This window comes from Enhydra lutris, unplaced genomic scaffold (genome assembly GCF_002288905.1).
Source record: "Enhydra lutris kenyoni isolate GAN:26980312 unplaced genomic scaffold, ASM228890v2 scaffoldscaffold34, whole genome shotgun sequence".
Taxonomy (NCBI): Eukaryota; Metazoa; Chordata; class Mammalia; order Carnivora; family Mustelidae; genus Enhydra; species Enhydra lutris.
In genome coordinates, this window is record NW_019154118.1 from 5,332,766 (window position 1) to 5,349,644 (window position 16,879).

The window sequence follows — 16,879 nt, forward strand, 5'->3', positions numbered from 1 at the left end:
TTTTGTTTATTTATTTGAGAGAGAGAGAGTTTGAGAGAGTGAGCGGGCGGAGGGGCAGAGGGACGAGCAGACTCCCCGTGGATCAGGGAGCCTGATGCGGGACTCATCTGAGAACCCTGGGATCATGACCTGAGAACCCTGGGATCATGAGACGCTTCACTGACTGAGCCACCCGGGCACCCCAGTGATAGCTTTTTGAACACTCCCTACACGTTATTGAGTACTTGCCACGTGCCAGATCTAGAGTTACTTTTGTGAACACACACATTCTTTGGCCTGTAGGAACTTACAGTTGAGATGGAGAGCCAGTTGGACACAAAAATGCAATGTGATTGAATACCTTTTTAAAAAAAGCTAATATATGAGTGTTTGTTACGTAACAGCCATTGTACTAAGCACCTCACATGCATTATTTCATGTCAGTCTCTCAATAAGCTTATAATCCCCATTTTCTAGAGAAGGAACAGGAATTTAGAGAACATCTGTGTTTTGTGCGAGGCCAGTTATGTTTCAGAATTGCTATCCAAATCCAGGTCCGGAGCCCAAACTCTTTTTTTTTCTTTTTTTTTTAGGTTTTATTTATTCACTTGAGAGAGAGGGGGACAGAGAGAGCACAAGCAGGGGGCGAGACAGAGGGTGAGGGAGAAGCAGAGGCCCCGCTGAGCTGGGAGCCCAAGGCAGGGCTTCATCCCAGGACCTGGAGATCATGACCTGAGCCAAAGACAGACACTTAACAAAGACTGAGCTGCCCAGGCACCCCCAGAGCCCAGGCTCTTAACCACTGTGCTTTGGACTGACTGCTGTGTTTTCACAGGTCAGAGCATTTCTCCCTGTGTGTCTCCTATGCCCTCATGCACTAGGCACAGGGAGGTGGGTGCCACTGTTGGAGTTTGAGAAATAATAATGACCTACCAGTTAGACGGTGGCTATAAGTGATTCAACATCTTCCCTTAGAGACTTCAAAAGAATTCAAGATACTAACAAATGTAAAACGGCCTCCAAGTTATTCATCACAGTGTTGCTTGTAATAGGAAAAGACTAGAAATAACCTAAATGTTTATCCACAGGCGATTAAATAAATTAGTGTGTATGGATACACAGTGAAATGATGCAGTGGGAGGAAATGAAATATGGATAGGGATCAATGTAGAAGGTATGGTGTTTTGTAGAATAAACATGGCTCAGCAGAGATGTTACTTTGTTTTTTTTTTTTTTTAAAGATTTTATTTATTTATTTATTTATTTATTTGACACAGAGAGAGAGAGAGCACAAGCAGGCAGAGAGGCAGGCAGAGGTAGAGAGAGAAGCAGGCTCCCCACTGAGCAAGGAGCCCGATGCGGGGCTTAATCCCAGGACCATGAGATCAGGACCCGAGCTGAAGGCAGAGGCTTAACCCACTGAGCCACCCAGGTGCCCCGAGATGTTTATTTGTATAGAATCAATAGTATGCTGCCATTTGTGGTGGGAGAGACAGAGTATTTATGTATGTATGTATGTATGTATTATGTATGTATATATGCATGCAAGTTCTGCACCCAGGCTGGGGTTTGAACTCATGACCCAGGGATCAAGAATCATGTGCTCTACCAATTGAGCCAGCCACATGGCCCTGTATTTTTGCATGTATATGTGTAGCATATCTCTGGAAGTGTAGACAAGAAATTGATAATATAGGTAGCTTCTGAAGGGTGGATAAGGGATTCCAGGTACGGAGATTGTCCATATCTTTTTATGCCTTTTGAATTTGAATTTGAAATAATAAGCACCTTCCTAGAAATGAAAACAAATACAGAATGACACTCAGAGCTGTGTATGTTTCATAAGCGTGTGGGATAAGCCTGCCTTGGTGCTTGTCCCATCCCAGTGCCTGGCATAGTATGCCGTATTTATGCACTTGAGGATTTATGCAATCAATGAACCAAGTTGAAAAAAACAATCTCAAATTCCTATATAGGAAAGATACAACATCTCTTTTGTGGTATTCCTGCTAAAAAAACACATCCTGAATCTAACCATGAAGAAATATTGGACAAATTCAAATTGAGGAACAGTCTGAAAAATAAATGGCCTGTGTATTTTAAAAATGTCAAGGTCATGGATGACTAAGACTAGGAGACTGTTCCAGAGCAGAGGGGATGGAGGGATACGACAACTGGATGCACTGCATGAAATGCCAGAATGGATCCAGGGCCAGAAAAAAAAGTGGAGGGGTGCCTGGGTGGCTCAGCTGTTAAGCGTCTGCCTTCGGCTCAGGTCATGGGATCAAGCCCTGTATTGGGCTCCTTGATTGGGGGAATCCTGCTTCTCCCTCTGCCACTCCCCCTGCTTGTGTTCCCTCTCTCGCTGTGTCTCTCTATGTCAAATAAATAAATAAAACCTTAAAAAAAAAAGTTGTTTCTTTCTCTATGAAGGATATTAATTAGATAGTTGGCAAAACATGAATAAGGTCTGTAAATTAGGTAATAGTACCATTTCATTGTAACTTTCTGGTTTTGTTCCTAGTAATTTGAGAAAAAGTACTGTTTTTAGGAAATAGGTACTTAGGAATTTAGTAATAAAGGGGCACGTGTTTGCAACTTACTCTCAAATAGCAAGAGGGAGAAAGAGGGAGAAGACAATAATAAACACGTAGAATGCTAACATTTGGTAAATCTGAAGAAATACAGGTATTATTTCTACCATTTTGTAGCTATTCTCTCAAACTATTTCAAAATTAAAAAAAAAAACAAAACCACTTCCTATATGGAACATCTTGTGATTTCATAATATTGAACCTTTTATGTCCTGTTGTACAATTTAGTAGTTTTCTTCATGAGTATCTTAATATTTTTAATGACATTTATTCCTAGATTTCTTAATATATTTGTTCCTCTAAAAAAAATATAATAGCTTTGTTCACGTATAATTCACATACTATGCAGCTTGCCCTGAATATCTTTTTATACGTGCTTGAGTAATACTCTTATGTCAGGAAGGTATCCTTTTTTAAAAATAACTAACTTCATTAGGATGTAATTGACACATAATTAATTTTAAAAAGCTTTATTTTATTTTATTTTTTAAAAGATTTTATTTATTATTATTTGGCAGAGAGAGACACAGTGAGAGAGGGAATGCAGGTGAGGGAGTGGGAGAGGGAGAAGCAGGCTTCCCGCTGAGCAGAGAGCTGGATGCGGGGCCCGATCCCAGGACTTTGGGATCATGACCCAAGCCGAAGGCAGACGTCCAAGGACTGAGCCACCCAGGCACCCCAAAAAGCTTTATTTATTTTAGAGAGCACACATGCATGTGACATGCAAGTGAGGAGAGGGACAGAGGGAGAGGGAGAGAGAATCTCAAGCACTCAGGCACTCTGCACTGAGCACGGGTTCCTGACAGGGGGCTGCATCCCAGGACTTTGAGATCACAACTCAAGCCGAAATCAAGAGCCTGCTGCTCAACACACTGAGCCCCCAGGTGCCCCTAATTTACACAGATTTTAATTGAATAGCTTGATGACTTTTGATACATGTATTCCCCATGTAAATACAACCCCAGTCTGGATACAAGGTATAAAACACTACCACTTATCCAGAAAGATCCCCCATAACTCTTTGTTTATGCATTCACCTGTTGGTAGACGTGGGCGTTGTTTCCAGCATCCTCTGACAGAGAGGAGAAGAGTCAGGTGTATGTATGCAGGGTGAGTGTATGCGGGGGTGATTTTGGGATGACAATGCTGAGGTGAAGCAGGGACAGGCTCCTCAGCTGCTCAGGAGAGTCTCCCAGGCAGCATGATGTGGCAGTTCCTGTTTTCCAGAGTAAGGGCCAGACATTGGATATTGTAGTCTTTTCTTTTATTACAGTCTTTCCTTTCTTTCTTATTTTATGAAAGATTTTATTTATTTTAGAGCAAGAGGAGGGGCAGAGGGGGCAGGGAGAGAGAATCCGCAGCAGACTCCACAGCACTGAGCCCAATGCAGGACTCCATCCCATAGCCCTGAGATCACGACCTGAGCCAGAACCAAGAGTCGGTTACTTAACTGCCTACCCTACTCAGGAGCCCCTCCAGTCCTTTCTTTCTTTCTTCTTCTTCTTCTTCTTTTTTAAAAGATTTTATTTATTTATTTGACAGAGAGAGAGAGAGAGAGATCACAAGCAGGCAGAGAGGTAGGCAGAGAGAGAGGGGGAAGCAGCCTCCCTGCTGAGCAGAGAGCCTGATGCGGGGCTCCATCCCAGGACCCTGGGATCATGACCTGAGCTGAAGGCAGAGGCTTAACCCACTGAGCCACCCAGGCGCCCCTCTTCTTTCTTCTTTGAGTCTTATTCTGGTTCAGACATTGGAGTATGTGCAGTCAAGGAATATGCTTCTTGGCTTATTTCCATTAATAATGGGAAAAATTCTGACTGGATCTGGGCCAGTGGTCTTCCTTACCTTTGGTGTAGTGGTGTTCTGAGCGGTTTTACCTTTCCCTTTTATGTCGCAGCTTTAATGGGATGGCGGGAGGAGGTGTATCAGGCGTGGCTGCTCCATTAAACAGCAAAATCTCACATGAGTCTTAACATGTCCATGATTTATCATCATCAGAAGGGAAGATTGATTTCCTTAAAATACTATTTTGGAAAAATTAAAAAAAATAAATGGAAAAATCCCACCTATTTTGGAAAAGATTTCAAGATGTAGATTTAGTGTAGGTTGATGTTTATTAAAGTTTGTGATTTGTTCATTAATTGATCCTGCATTAACCAAATGGGAAACAGAATCTACATTTATATTCACCAGATTATGGCCCAAAAAATTCAGTCTTTTCTGCCTGCCGTTTTCCTGTTTTTGTGACTTTTATTATTCTGCTGTTCATTTCACGTAGGTGGTGTAGGAAGTCAGTGTCTAAGCAAGTGTGCAGGGGACAGCTGAGCTGGGCTGTGCCACAGTCAGGCTTGGGTATGAACCCATCACTTACCTGCGTTTACTGTCTAGAAACCTTGTTCTTCTCATCAGCAGAACTCAGAGATATACCTGTAGCATTTTTTTTTCTATTTTAGTCTATGTTGTTGACCTTCAGTATTTATTCATTCATTTACTTTTTTTTTAAAGATTTTATTTATTTATTTGACAGACAGAGATCACAAGCAGGCAGAGAGGCAGGCAGAGAGAGAGAGGAAGGGAAGCAGGCTCCCTGCTGAGCAGAGAGCCCGATGTGGGGCTCGATCCCAGGACCCTGAGACCATGACCCGAGCTGAAGGCAGAGGCTTAACCCACTGAGCCACCCAGGCGCCCCCATTCATTTACTTTTTAAGTAAACTTTACTTCCAGCATGAGGCTTGAACTCATGACCCTGAGATCAATAGTCACGTGCTCTATGGACTGACCCAGCCGGGATCCCCAGACCTTTAGTATTTTTAGTGAGGGTTACACCTACCTGATGAGTGTCTAGAACATAGTAAGCATGCAATACATTGTATTATCATTACAAATAATTTCTCCATTTTCACCTTTTTGTCCAGATGTGTTATTTTTTTCCCTTTGTGGTTGAAACTGTCATTTATTAAAATGTATTCATCTGTTAAAGAACTTGGTTCACTTTCTCTTTTTCTTCAGGCACGTTGCAGAGAGGTCTTTCTGTCCTTCATGAACCCGCCCGCGGTCGACAGATGACTGTCCTCTGCCCGGTGCTGCTCTAGGTGCCCCGGACGGACGTGGAGCTGTCCAGCAGGGGGAAGGATGGATTCCAAAGAGGAGAGCTCACACGTGTGGCCCACATCTGCAGAGCACGAAGAGAATGCCGCACAGGTGAAGAGCGGTCTTTCCAGCGTGGGGCTGGTAGCCGTATCTCAGTTGGGTCGGTTTGCTGACAGCTAAAGAAATACCGGCTTCCCTGTAGTGAGAGTAGCTGGGAGGGAGGGGACGTGCAGGACCAGCACAGGCGGAATACGGAGGGTGTCGGCACTTCGGGGAGTGCTCCACCAGGATGGGTCACTATGATTTACAAGGGCTCGGGGACCACCCACAGGCTTCTCTGCCACTTCTGCAACTTACTGTCATGTTTGTTTCACTGCCCGGTTTTATTTTATATTCTTAGCGCTGAAAGCCTCCAACTGGAGTGTTCCTTTCATGTTACCAAGTATAAGGTTTTGATTCTTCGTGTGTAATGAAGTACAAAGTATGTCTACCGCGTGGCTTTTCTTTTCTTTCAAATTCAGAATGTAAAGGTCTAATGGCAAGCTGTCCCATCGAGTCAGCCACATGGAAGGCCAGTCATGTATCCAAACGCTGCTGTGATGGATGAACACGGCCTTTTGGACTGTGATCATAACCAGCAGCGCGTTATTTTGACTATTCTTAGCAAAGGCAAATGTCTGCTTTTTTGATGTGGATTTGAATTCTGGGAGAAGTCCACAGTCATATGGAATCCTGTGTGGCCAAAGTATAAAACTTAATTTTTAAGCATTGTAATAAATATGCAATTTTAAGTTAGTTTTTCATTAACTTACATAACCTTAGTATTATTATCAAAATCAGGATGTTAACACTAAGCACTTAAATATACACATTTATTTAAGTAATATGGCAAATATTGCAATAAATAAAATTAGTTTTCTGGGATGACTTAAAGTCTGAGTATGAATACTTAAAAAAAAATGTTCAAATGATGCTTCCAGCAGGATACTGAGAATGCTGTTCTGATTCTTCTAGAAACCATGTTGAAGACAACTTTCATGTAGCTACGTATTTTGGTGTATTTTATGAGCAAAAATGTAGTCCATTCAAAAAACAGAGTCACCATTTTGTAGGTAATCGGATAGTAAACAGCAGAACTCAACAGCCCTCACTGCTCTCCCTCTTCCCAGTTGTTTCTTTTCCTAGCCAGGAACTCTGATTTAGCAAGATACTGTGCGATGGAGACCAAGTTTCAATGTTAATGCACAAATCTAAAGCCAAAAAGTTATCTTGCAGCACTTCAAGCTGTGCTAATTGTTAGAAGTCCAATTCTTGCAATATACAAACTGTATCTTCATGGACAAATCAAATTTGTGTAGAAGTTGGACAATATACTTAGTTTAAAAGTGGAAGTTTGTTTTATTTCTGTTTGATTGTATTTGGTCTCCAGGGTTCTTTCTGGGGATTAAATTTCCTCATATCATCTTTGGAACCTACTGCTCCCCGTTGGAAAAAACTGAAATAAAAAAAGTTAGGTCCAAAGCCAGGATAGCGTAAGAGTAAAGATTCCAACTAATGTTGATATCAGCACATAAATTATTTCTCTCCCAAATGTGTGCTTTGGCCATCTGCTTCCATACCTTCAATATCAGGTATCAGGCTATGTGTCAAGCTCTAGCCTTCAAGAAGTCAAACCTCCTAAGCTGACTATCCAGAAAGCATTTTATAGAATTCAGTTTCTGCTTTCGTTCTTGGTAGGTAGAAAATTATTTACCCTGGTGACAACTGAAATAGTTTTCCAAAACCCTTTAAAAGTACTAGACTAGAATTTTCTGTGTCTTTATCTTGCTGGCAAGGAAGAGTTCTGTAACATTCATTGACTCAGCATACGCTTACTGCCATGCCTCCAGTATAGCCTTGGAGTGTGAAAAAAACACATAGGAAAGAAAGTGACCTTGTTTTAATATGTCTGAAGAAAGACACTATTAATTATAAAGCAGAATATTAATCTTGTGTTGAGGGCAGTTGGCTTTTGAGTTGATGTTGTTTTACATTGCAGAATAATTTGTATTTCGTATTTTGGTAATGTGGTCAACCAGGAATCTTCAGTCACATTTCCAGAATCAGGAGACTGCCCCCTCATGATTCCCCAAAAGAGATGTTTGCATTGGACATTTGGGGCCAAGAAGAATTTATATCAGTTGCCTGATATTAACTAGCAAATCAGTGACAAGGATTCCTTCCTTGGATCCTGTCCCCAAGTCGCTAACAGTGTAGATGACTAGGGTGTATCAGTTCTCATTCTCCTTTCATTGGGAATATTTTCGAGATACAATTGTGGACTGTGCTTGGTCAGCCGGGTATCTTTGTGAGATTGGTTTTGTTCTACAAGGACACTCTCTATATACTTGCTGCTTTCTGCCCCAGGTGCACTTTGTTCCTGACGCTGGAACCGTGGCTCAGATTGTCTACACCGATGACCAGGTTCGTCCGCCCCAGCAGGTGGTGTACACGGCAGATGGTGCCTCCTACACTTCAGTGGACGGGCCTGAGCACACACTGGTGTACATCCATCCTGTGGAAGCCGCACAGGCATGTGAAGGGTTACTGTTTCTAGTTTGTTTGTTAATTGGTTAACTCCCCACTGACTTATGTTTATTTTCTGTCCTCCCTGGGCTAGGTGCTGGTGATGCAAGATGTGATTCAGATACAATCTGTGCTTTTCAGGAGCTTATAACTAACTTGGCAGAGGAAGATATGCTTTATTTAAATTAAATATAGTAGGAGGTTAGAGCGCTAGCCTCCTCTGAGTTCTTGTCCCAACAACCGTGGACTAGCTTACCAACTTGTTACTTTTCTGAAGTATCAAGAACCAAGTCAAAAATGACATTTAGTTCTGTATAGCTTAATCACAGATGGATCAATAAAAACATACAGATTATTTCAGTGAAAGGTGTAAGCAAAAAGTCCTATTGGCTTATTAACTGTTCCTTATTAATAATTGACTGATTTGTAGGACTATAATAGAAGCAAAGGTAAAAGCTGTGCAGTTAGAACTGCTTTCTTTTATTTTTTTCTCAGTGACTTGGCATGTTAGTTTCCAAATGCATGACACAAATAAATATGTAAGTGTTAGTTTGCACGTTAGCACTTTAGAATGTAGAGAGCACTTTTAAATATACTTAAAAAAAAAAAAAAAGCAAACAAGTTCCATACTTTTGTAGTGGAAACTTGGTAATAAAAATTTGCCCTCATGCAGTATTTAATCAAGGGGCTCAAATCACTCCCAAGAAGAAATGAGGCCCACTTAACTGAAAACTTCTAAATCTATATAAATGAAAGTCACCAAGTAGTCAGATGGTACTTTTAGGATGTCTCTACTTAGTTTTAATCCCCTGACTATATTAAAACAAGTTCGGATAGTTTATGTAAAGAATGTCCTGTAGGCAACTTATTATTGTGTTACTGAATGTCTGATTTTTGATAATTTTAAAATTTATTTTATTTTAGTAATTTGTGCCCGATGTGGGGCTCAAACTCGCAACCCCAAGATCAAGAGTCACATGCTCTTTTGACTTTTAATAATTTTTAAATAGCAAGTCTAAGAAATCATACAACTGGCTGAAATTCCTAGATGTACCTCTGGAATCAGAACTGAACCATAGTTCTTATTCCTCTGGGTTTGCTAAAGGCTTAGGCAGAATATTTTTTTGGATTGGTGATTTTCTCTGGTATCTTGACTAAAATGATTTCGAAGATTTTCCTTCTCTAGTTAATTCTGCTGTATCATGACCCAAATTATGTGTTTCAATAAGACCTTTTAAAAATTATGATTTTACTGACTTTATGCAGGAATGAATCTATGGAACATTAAATTCAGTTTATTTCCCTTCTACTTTTTTTGGTAATGAGCACGCATTTATATATATTTGAAAGCTATCCTTGTGTATATGTTAGTCTTCTGTGTGTCTGTATGTCTCCATCCATTTTCACTTAATCCCAAGTCTACTCCTGTGGTACACAGTGTGATGTGTGAATGTATGCGCCCTTGTTCATGCCATGTCTTACATTTTTGTGACATACCTTTTTTAATTAGCTGTGACATTCAACCTCGAGAGATTTTGCTTAAGGGTAAAATTGTCAAGTATGTTAGCCAGTTGAGATGGTTAACTTATATAATCTCTTTGGAACCATCTGAATGAAAGGTTTTAGCTAAAAGTAAGATTACTGTATTTATCTTCTTTATTAATGAGGGATTATTTCTAGCTATATGGAAATTAAGTCTGCCAAGAATTGGTGCTTAGCAGTGGGATAATTTTTCCTGTGTAGGCAAACTGTCTAAAGATTTATTGATAGGTTTTTTCCTGTTGTTGTTTCTTTTGTCTAGACTCTGTTTACAGACCCAGGGCAGGTAGCTTATGTCCAACAGGATGCTACAGCTCAGCAGGTAATGAGTCGCTTTTTTGCCTTTTTATTGTTTTCCATTCCCTGGAATGCACCGCCCCCCTCCAACCCACCCTGACCCTCTGCACTCTGCGTCCTCTGGTTGTCTACTTCTTATGTATTAAGAATGGTCTTTGGGATGCCTGGGTGGCTCAGTTGGTTAAGCAGCTGCCTTCGGCTCAGGTCATGATCCCAGTGTTCTGGGATCGAGTCCCACATTGGGCTTCTTGCTCAGCAGGGAGCCTGCTTCTCCCTCTGCCTGCCATTCTGTCTGCCTGTGCTTGCTCTCTCTCCCTCTCTCTCTCTCTGACAAATAAATAAATAAAATCTTAAAAAAAAAAAAAAGAATGGTCTTTACTTCCTTTAATGAAAACAAAGCAAAACAACACTAACGCATTACAGTCAGTACATACTGAAATAGTCTGGTAATAAAAAAAATGATTTGTCATGGAAATTTAAAAAACAAGTAGATTAATAGGATATTGGTTCAAATTCTAAAGAATAATCCTGAAGTTATAAGTGTCTCTTTTTGGAAATTTGGAAACATTTGGGTAGTTTGTCTATTTTAAATATTGAGGAAAAAATTTCTGCTTAAATGACATACAAATTTGATAGCAATCTTCCTCATTTTAGCTTCTTTTTTTTTTTTTAAAGATTTTATTTATTTATTTGACAGAGAGAGACACAGCAAGAGAGGGAACACATGCGGGGCGAGTGGGAGAGGGAGAAGCAGGCTTCCCACTGAGCAGGAAGCCCGATGTGGGGCTCGATCTCAGGACCCTGGGATCATGACCTGAGCCAAAGGCAGACGATTAACGACTGAGCCACCCAGGCACCCCCTCATTTTAGCTTCTTAAAAAATTGAGATTTTTCTTAGTTTTATTTTATTTTAAAAATTTTTAAGAAGATTTTATTTATTGATTTAGGGAGAGTGCGAGCGATCTATGGAGGTGGGGGGAGGCGGGCAGAGGAAGAGAGAGAGAATCTCCAGTGGACTCCGCGTGGAGCCTGACATGGGACTTGATCTTATATGACCCTGAGATCATGACCTGAGCCGAAATCAAGAGTTGGAGGCTTACCCGACTGAGCCACCCAGGCGCCTCCTTTTTGGTTTTCTTTTAAAACGCTTCTTTCCCTGTACCCCTGGGGATAAAAATATATTATATATTTATAAAAAATAAAATTAAAAAAAAAACGCTTCTTTCCTTTTATCCATATTTCTAATATATCCTATTTGACTTGGAGGGATTTCTTCCTTGTTTTCATCTGGGTTGTGAAAGTGATAAGACATAGAAGCTAGATGCCCCTGGTCTTAGTATAAAGGGAATATGGATCCAAATAGGTTTGATTTCCCTCCTGGCCAGTAGGACTGCTATTTAGCTGTGCCACTGAGCATCATGAGTGATTATCAAGAAAATTCCCATTAGCAAGCACTTTGTGCCTTTAAATCTTTTTTGGTAGATGATTCAGATACTTCCATTTTAAAATGTGAAAAGCGGACAGTAGTTCTGTTAATATTATTTATGAAATCTAGAGAGAATTCTGAGGAGTCTTTGCCATATAAGTTATGGTTGAATTTATTCCTGATTGATAGTAATCTGCAATCTTGTGGCGTCTGTGAACTTGAATGAGCATTTGTCTTAATCTGTTTAGGCTGCTGTAATAGAATACAATATACTGGATGGCTTATGAACAATAGAAATTTATTTCTCCCAGTTCTGGAGGGGTGGGGGGCGTCCAAGATCAAGGGGCTGACAGATTCTGGTGAGGGCTTACTTCCTGGATCACAGTCAGCAGGCTTCTTGCTCAGGCCTCATAGGACTGAAGGGGTGAGTGAGCTCTGTGGGCTTCTTTTTTTCCTTTTTTAAGGATTATTTTTTTTTTCTAGTTTTAAGTAGGCTCCACACCCTACATGGGGCTTCAACTTACAACTCCAAGATCAAGAGTCACATGCTCTCCAGACTGAGGCAGCCTTGGAGTCTGGGTTTTTGTAAGGATGCTAATCCTGTTCATGAGGGCTCCATCTTCAATACCTAATCGCCTCTCAGAGGCCCCACGTAATACTGTCACACTGAGGATTAGCTTGCTTTCTTTTCTTTTTTCTTTCTTTTCTTTCCTTAAAGACTTCATTTATTTATTTGGGAGAGAGAGAAAGAGAGAGAAGGAACTGGGAGGAGAAGGAGATGCAGACTGTCCACTGAGCAGGGAGCCTGACTCGAGGCTGGATCCCCCTGTCCTGGGATCATGACCTGAGCCAAAGCAAACCCTTAACCAACTGAGTCACCCAAGTGCCCCGAGGATTTCTTTATTTTAATTTTAATTTTATTTTAATTCTCTGTATAGTTAACATATGGTGTTATATTAGTTTCAGCTTTGGGGATTAGCTTTCAAAATGTAAATTTTGGGGAGAGACAGTCTATAGGAATGTTATTTTATTTTAATAATTTTGTAATCATTAGGTATATGCTTGAAAAAGCAAATCATGTACATTTCTGTGAATACTTACTGATTCTATCACCAAGTGATGGATGGGTTTAATTAGTTTTGATAATTTGGCAAGAAAAAATAAAAGGAAATCCCTTTGTCTGTCTTTCATAGATGATTAGTTCATTAACTCATTTTTGGAGTAATAATTTTTTTTTCATAAAAAGTTGAAGGAATACAGAAAAAAAAGTACATAAAATAGATCCCAAACAAACAAATTCTGCCCAGAAATATCCTCATTAAGTTAATAGCTGGTAACTATTATTCCAGACATAGAACTAAAGATAAGCATGGGGAAATGGCATTGTGCTCCAAATGCTGTTATTAATCTAAATACTTTGAAATTTACTTGAGTAGAAGAAAGAGAAATTGAGGTGAAAGTGAAGGAGGTCGGAGTCATCATATCCTCTAAACTGCACTTGAGATGGGTCCTGTGTTGTCCTTGGCTTCTGCTGCAATGACAAGGGCATCAGCACCCGACAGTTCCTCCCACCGTCCTCTTCGCTGTTCTGTTGTTAGCTGCATTGTTATTGTGACTAATAAATTCATGACCTGTTCAGTAACCACAGTTGTTTAGAGTTTTGCTCCATTCTCTGCTGTCATTTAATTTGTAGAAATCTTGAGTCTAATTTATTTTCCTCATTCCTTTTCTACCTTAGCGCCTGCTTGGTACTTTCTTTATCGTTGAAGTTTTTCTTCTAAGTCTAATGACTTTGCCTGCATATGAATCAGAATTTCCTAGGACAGTATGTGTCCTTCAAACGTATAGGTTAAGACTTTATTTCAGCAAAGTTTTCATCTATCAGACCTTTGAAAATCTTTTCAGTTTCATTTGGTATGTTCACTTTTCAGGAACATCAGTTCCAAGTATATTGACTCTTGGCATTCCATACCTAACCTGTTCTCGATAATCATGTCTTTTTTTTAAAGATTCATTTGTTTTAGAGAGAGAATGAGAGAAAGATAGAGAGAGAGAGCGAGTGCTGGCAAATGCATGAGCAGGGTGAGGGGCAAAGGGAGAGGGAGAGAGAGCATCTCAAGGAGACTCCCCTCTGAGGCCCAAGCCTGATGAGGGGCTCCATCCCAGGACGCTGGGATTATGACCTGGGCCTAGGGCAGATGCTTAACAGACAGAGCCACACAGGTACCCCTATAATCATTTTTTAAAAGATTTTATTTTTCTTTCTTTATTTAAATATTTTATTAATTTATTTGTCAGAGAGAGAGAGAAAGAGAGAACAAGCAGGGGGAGAGGCAGACAGAGGGAGAAGCAGGTTTCCGGCTGAGCAAGGAGCCAGATGCAGAACTTGATCCCGGAACGGTGGGATCATAACCTGAACCGAAAGCAGGCACTTAACTAACTGAGGCACCCAGGCGTCCCCCCAACAGTCATTTTTATAGCTATTCTTTTTCATGTTATTTATGTAGTTTCCTTTATGTTCACCGTATTTCTTACCGTGTTTTTCACTTTTTAATTAACTTATACATACAGGAAAGTGCAAAAGATTGTAAGCATATAGTGCAATGATGTATCCCCAAGTGAGCATGCAGTAAAGAATACATCATTCCCAGTTCCTGAAAGCCAACCTCATGCTTCTCCCCAATCTCTTCTTCCTTTCTCCTCAAAGAGAACTGCTCTCCTGCTTGCTAACATCATAGATTAATTTTCCATGGTTTTGAACTGTCTATAAATGGAAATATGTACCATTTTCTTTCTTCGTGGCTTCTCTTGTTCAACATGATGCTGGCTAGGGGAGACCCCTTCCCGTTGTTGGGTGTAGCTGTGGGGTTTTGTTTCCTTGTGTTACTGAAATCTAGTATTCAGTTTTATGAATGTACCACAATATACATTCAAGACTGTGATCCTTTCTCCACTTTGTTCTTTGAGAGTTTCTTGGCCCATTGCTTTCCATAAATATGTTAGAATCAACCTGGAAGTTTCCACAAATGTCCTACAGGATTTCCGTGGGAATTTCATTGTATATATGAGTCAGTTTGTGAAGAATTGTTTATAATTTTGAGACCTCCATTCTGTGAACATGATATATCCATAAATTTAAAATAAAAGTTAAAAAATTGTCTTCAGATAGAGTCTTACAACATCTTTCAATAGATTTATTCCTAGATATTTGGTGTGTTTTGATGGTATTATAAATGGTATACTTTTTAAAAATTTTCATCTTCTAACTTTTATTTTGGATTTTCTTGATAATTAGTCATGTTGTCTGTGAATACTGACAATTTTCTTTGTTTTCAATCCTTCCCAAACCTTATATCTTTTAATTTTACGTCTTTTTTGTTCCCTCTTTTGTTTCATGGCTGGGATCTCTAATACGTTGTTGGACAGAAGTGGTGCTAGTAGGTTCCTTTTTTCTTCCTTCCTGCTCTTAGAGGACTTTCACTTTTTTTTTTTTTTTTGAGGATTTTCACTATTAAGAAAGATGTGCAATATAGGATTTTTATAAAAAGAATACTCTTAATCAGCTGAAGAAAGTTCTCTTTATTTCTTTTTTTTTTTTTTTTAAGATTTTATTTATTTATTTGACAGACAGATATCACAAGTAGGCAGAGAGACAGGCAGAGAGAGAGGAGGAAGCAGGCTCCCTGTGGACCCTGGGATCATGACCTGAGCCAAAGGCAGACGTTTAACCCACTGAGCCACCCAGGCACCCCTGGGTTTTCTTGATAATTAGTCATGTTGTCTGTGAATACTGACAATATTCTTTGTTTTCAATCCTTCCTAAACTTTATATCTTTTAATTTTATATCTTTTTTGTTCCCTCTTTTGTCTCATGGCTGGGATCTCTAATACATTGTTGGACAGAAGTGGTGCTAGTAGGTTTCTTTTTTTTCCTTCCTGCTCTCAGAGGATTTTCACTTTTTTTTAAAGATTTTATTTATTTATTTGACAGACAGAGATCACAAGTAGGCAGAGAGGCAGGCAGAGAGAGAGGAGGAAGCAGGCTCCCCGCTGAGCAGAGAGCCCCATGTGATGCGGGACTCAATCCCAGGACCCTGAGATCATGACCTGAGCCGAAGGCAGAGGCTTAACCCATTGAGCCACTTAGGCGCCCCAAGGATTTTCACTATTAAGAATGATGTGCAATATAGGATTTTTATAAAAAGAATATCCTTAATCAGCTGAAGAAAGTTCTCTTTATTTCTACTTTTTTTTTTTAAAGACTTTATTTGTTTATTTGACAGACAGAGATCATAAGTAGGCAGAGAGGCAGGCAGAGAGAGGGTGAAGCAGGCTCCCTGCTGAGCAGAGATCCAGTGCAGCGCTCCATCCCAGGACCCTGGGATCATGACTTGAGCCAAAGGCAGAAGCTTTAACCCACTGAGCCACCCAGGTGCCCCATGTCTACTTTTTTTTTTTTTTAAAGATTTTATTTATTTATTTGACACAGAGAGAGAGATCACAAGTAGGCAGAGAGGGAGACAGAGAGAGAGGAAGGGAAGCAGGCTCCCTGCCTAGCAGAGAGCCGGATGTGGGGCTCGATCCCAGGACCCTGGGATCATGACCTGAGCCGAAGGCAGAGGCTTTAAACCACTGAGCCACCCAGGTGCCCCCCATGTCTACTTTTTAATGACTGTTGATTATTAATGATATTGATTATTATTCATGCATATTGATTTTTGTCAAATGTTTTTTCTGAATCTGTTGAGCTTTTTTCACCTTTTCTGTTAATATGGTGAATTATAGTCATTGATATTTATAAATTAAGCCAGCCATGCACTGGAATAAGAGCTGCTTGATCCTTTTCATATGTGTCTGAATTTGGATTTGATGTGCTAATACTTTGTTTAGGGTTTTGCATATTTATTCAGTAGGCCATTGCATTTTCAGCCAGAGTATTAGATTTCTTTTCTTTTCTTTTTTTGATTTTTTTCTCTTAGAGTAGCTTCCAAATATCAAATCATTATATAATATAATATGTCAATTATATCTCATTTAAAACAAAAACAAACAAAACAAAGGTAGCTTTCATCTGATTGATTTTTTTCTTTTAATGGCATCCTGAAAAGCTATATTATCATCATTGACTGTCTAGTATTCTAAGAGCTTACTATTGTTTATATTCTGTTTATTGTTTTACATGTATGTTACTTTCTTTTTTTTTTTTTTCCTGCTACTATATAGAATATTGCCATAGATGTCGTATCAGCTTATTTCTTTAGAATAAATCCCCAAGAAGAAATGATGGAGACTAGAGGTATTCATATTTAAAATTATTAAGAACCAAGATTTTTTATGAAAGTGAAAAAAGATACAAATGTAAAAATCAGGGCGCCTGGGTGGCTCAGTCGTT

At 39.7% G+C, this 16,879-nt stretch overlaps 1 protein-coding gene across 5 annotated transcripts in view; it reads left to right on the forward strand.

The window, feature by feature from the left end:
• Positions 1-5,644: 5,644 nt before the first annotated feature.
• Positions 5,645-16,879, forward strand: part of LOC111153754 (PR/SET domain 10) — a 62,506-nt gene continuing 51,271 nt past the window's right edge. For 4 of the 5 annotated variants that reach the window (XM_022512969.1, XM_022512971.1, XM_022512968.1 and 1 more), the window contains exons 1-3: positions 5,667-5,771; positions 8,067-8,231; positions 10,027-10,086. In XM_022512969.1, the coding sequence (XP_022368677.1) occupies positions 5,703-5,771; positions 8,067-8,231; positions 10,027-10,086 (294 nt within the window). In that variant the 5' untranslated portion in view covers positions 5,667-5,702. Of the gene's footprint in view, positions 5,772-8,066; positions 8,232-10,026; positions 10,087-16,879 lie in introns of all 5 variants that reach the window. The other variant, XM_022512970.1, reaches the window with a different exon arrangement.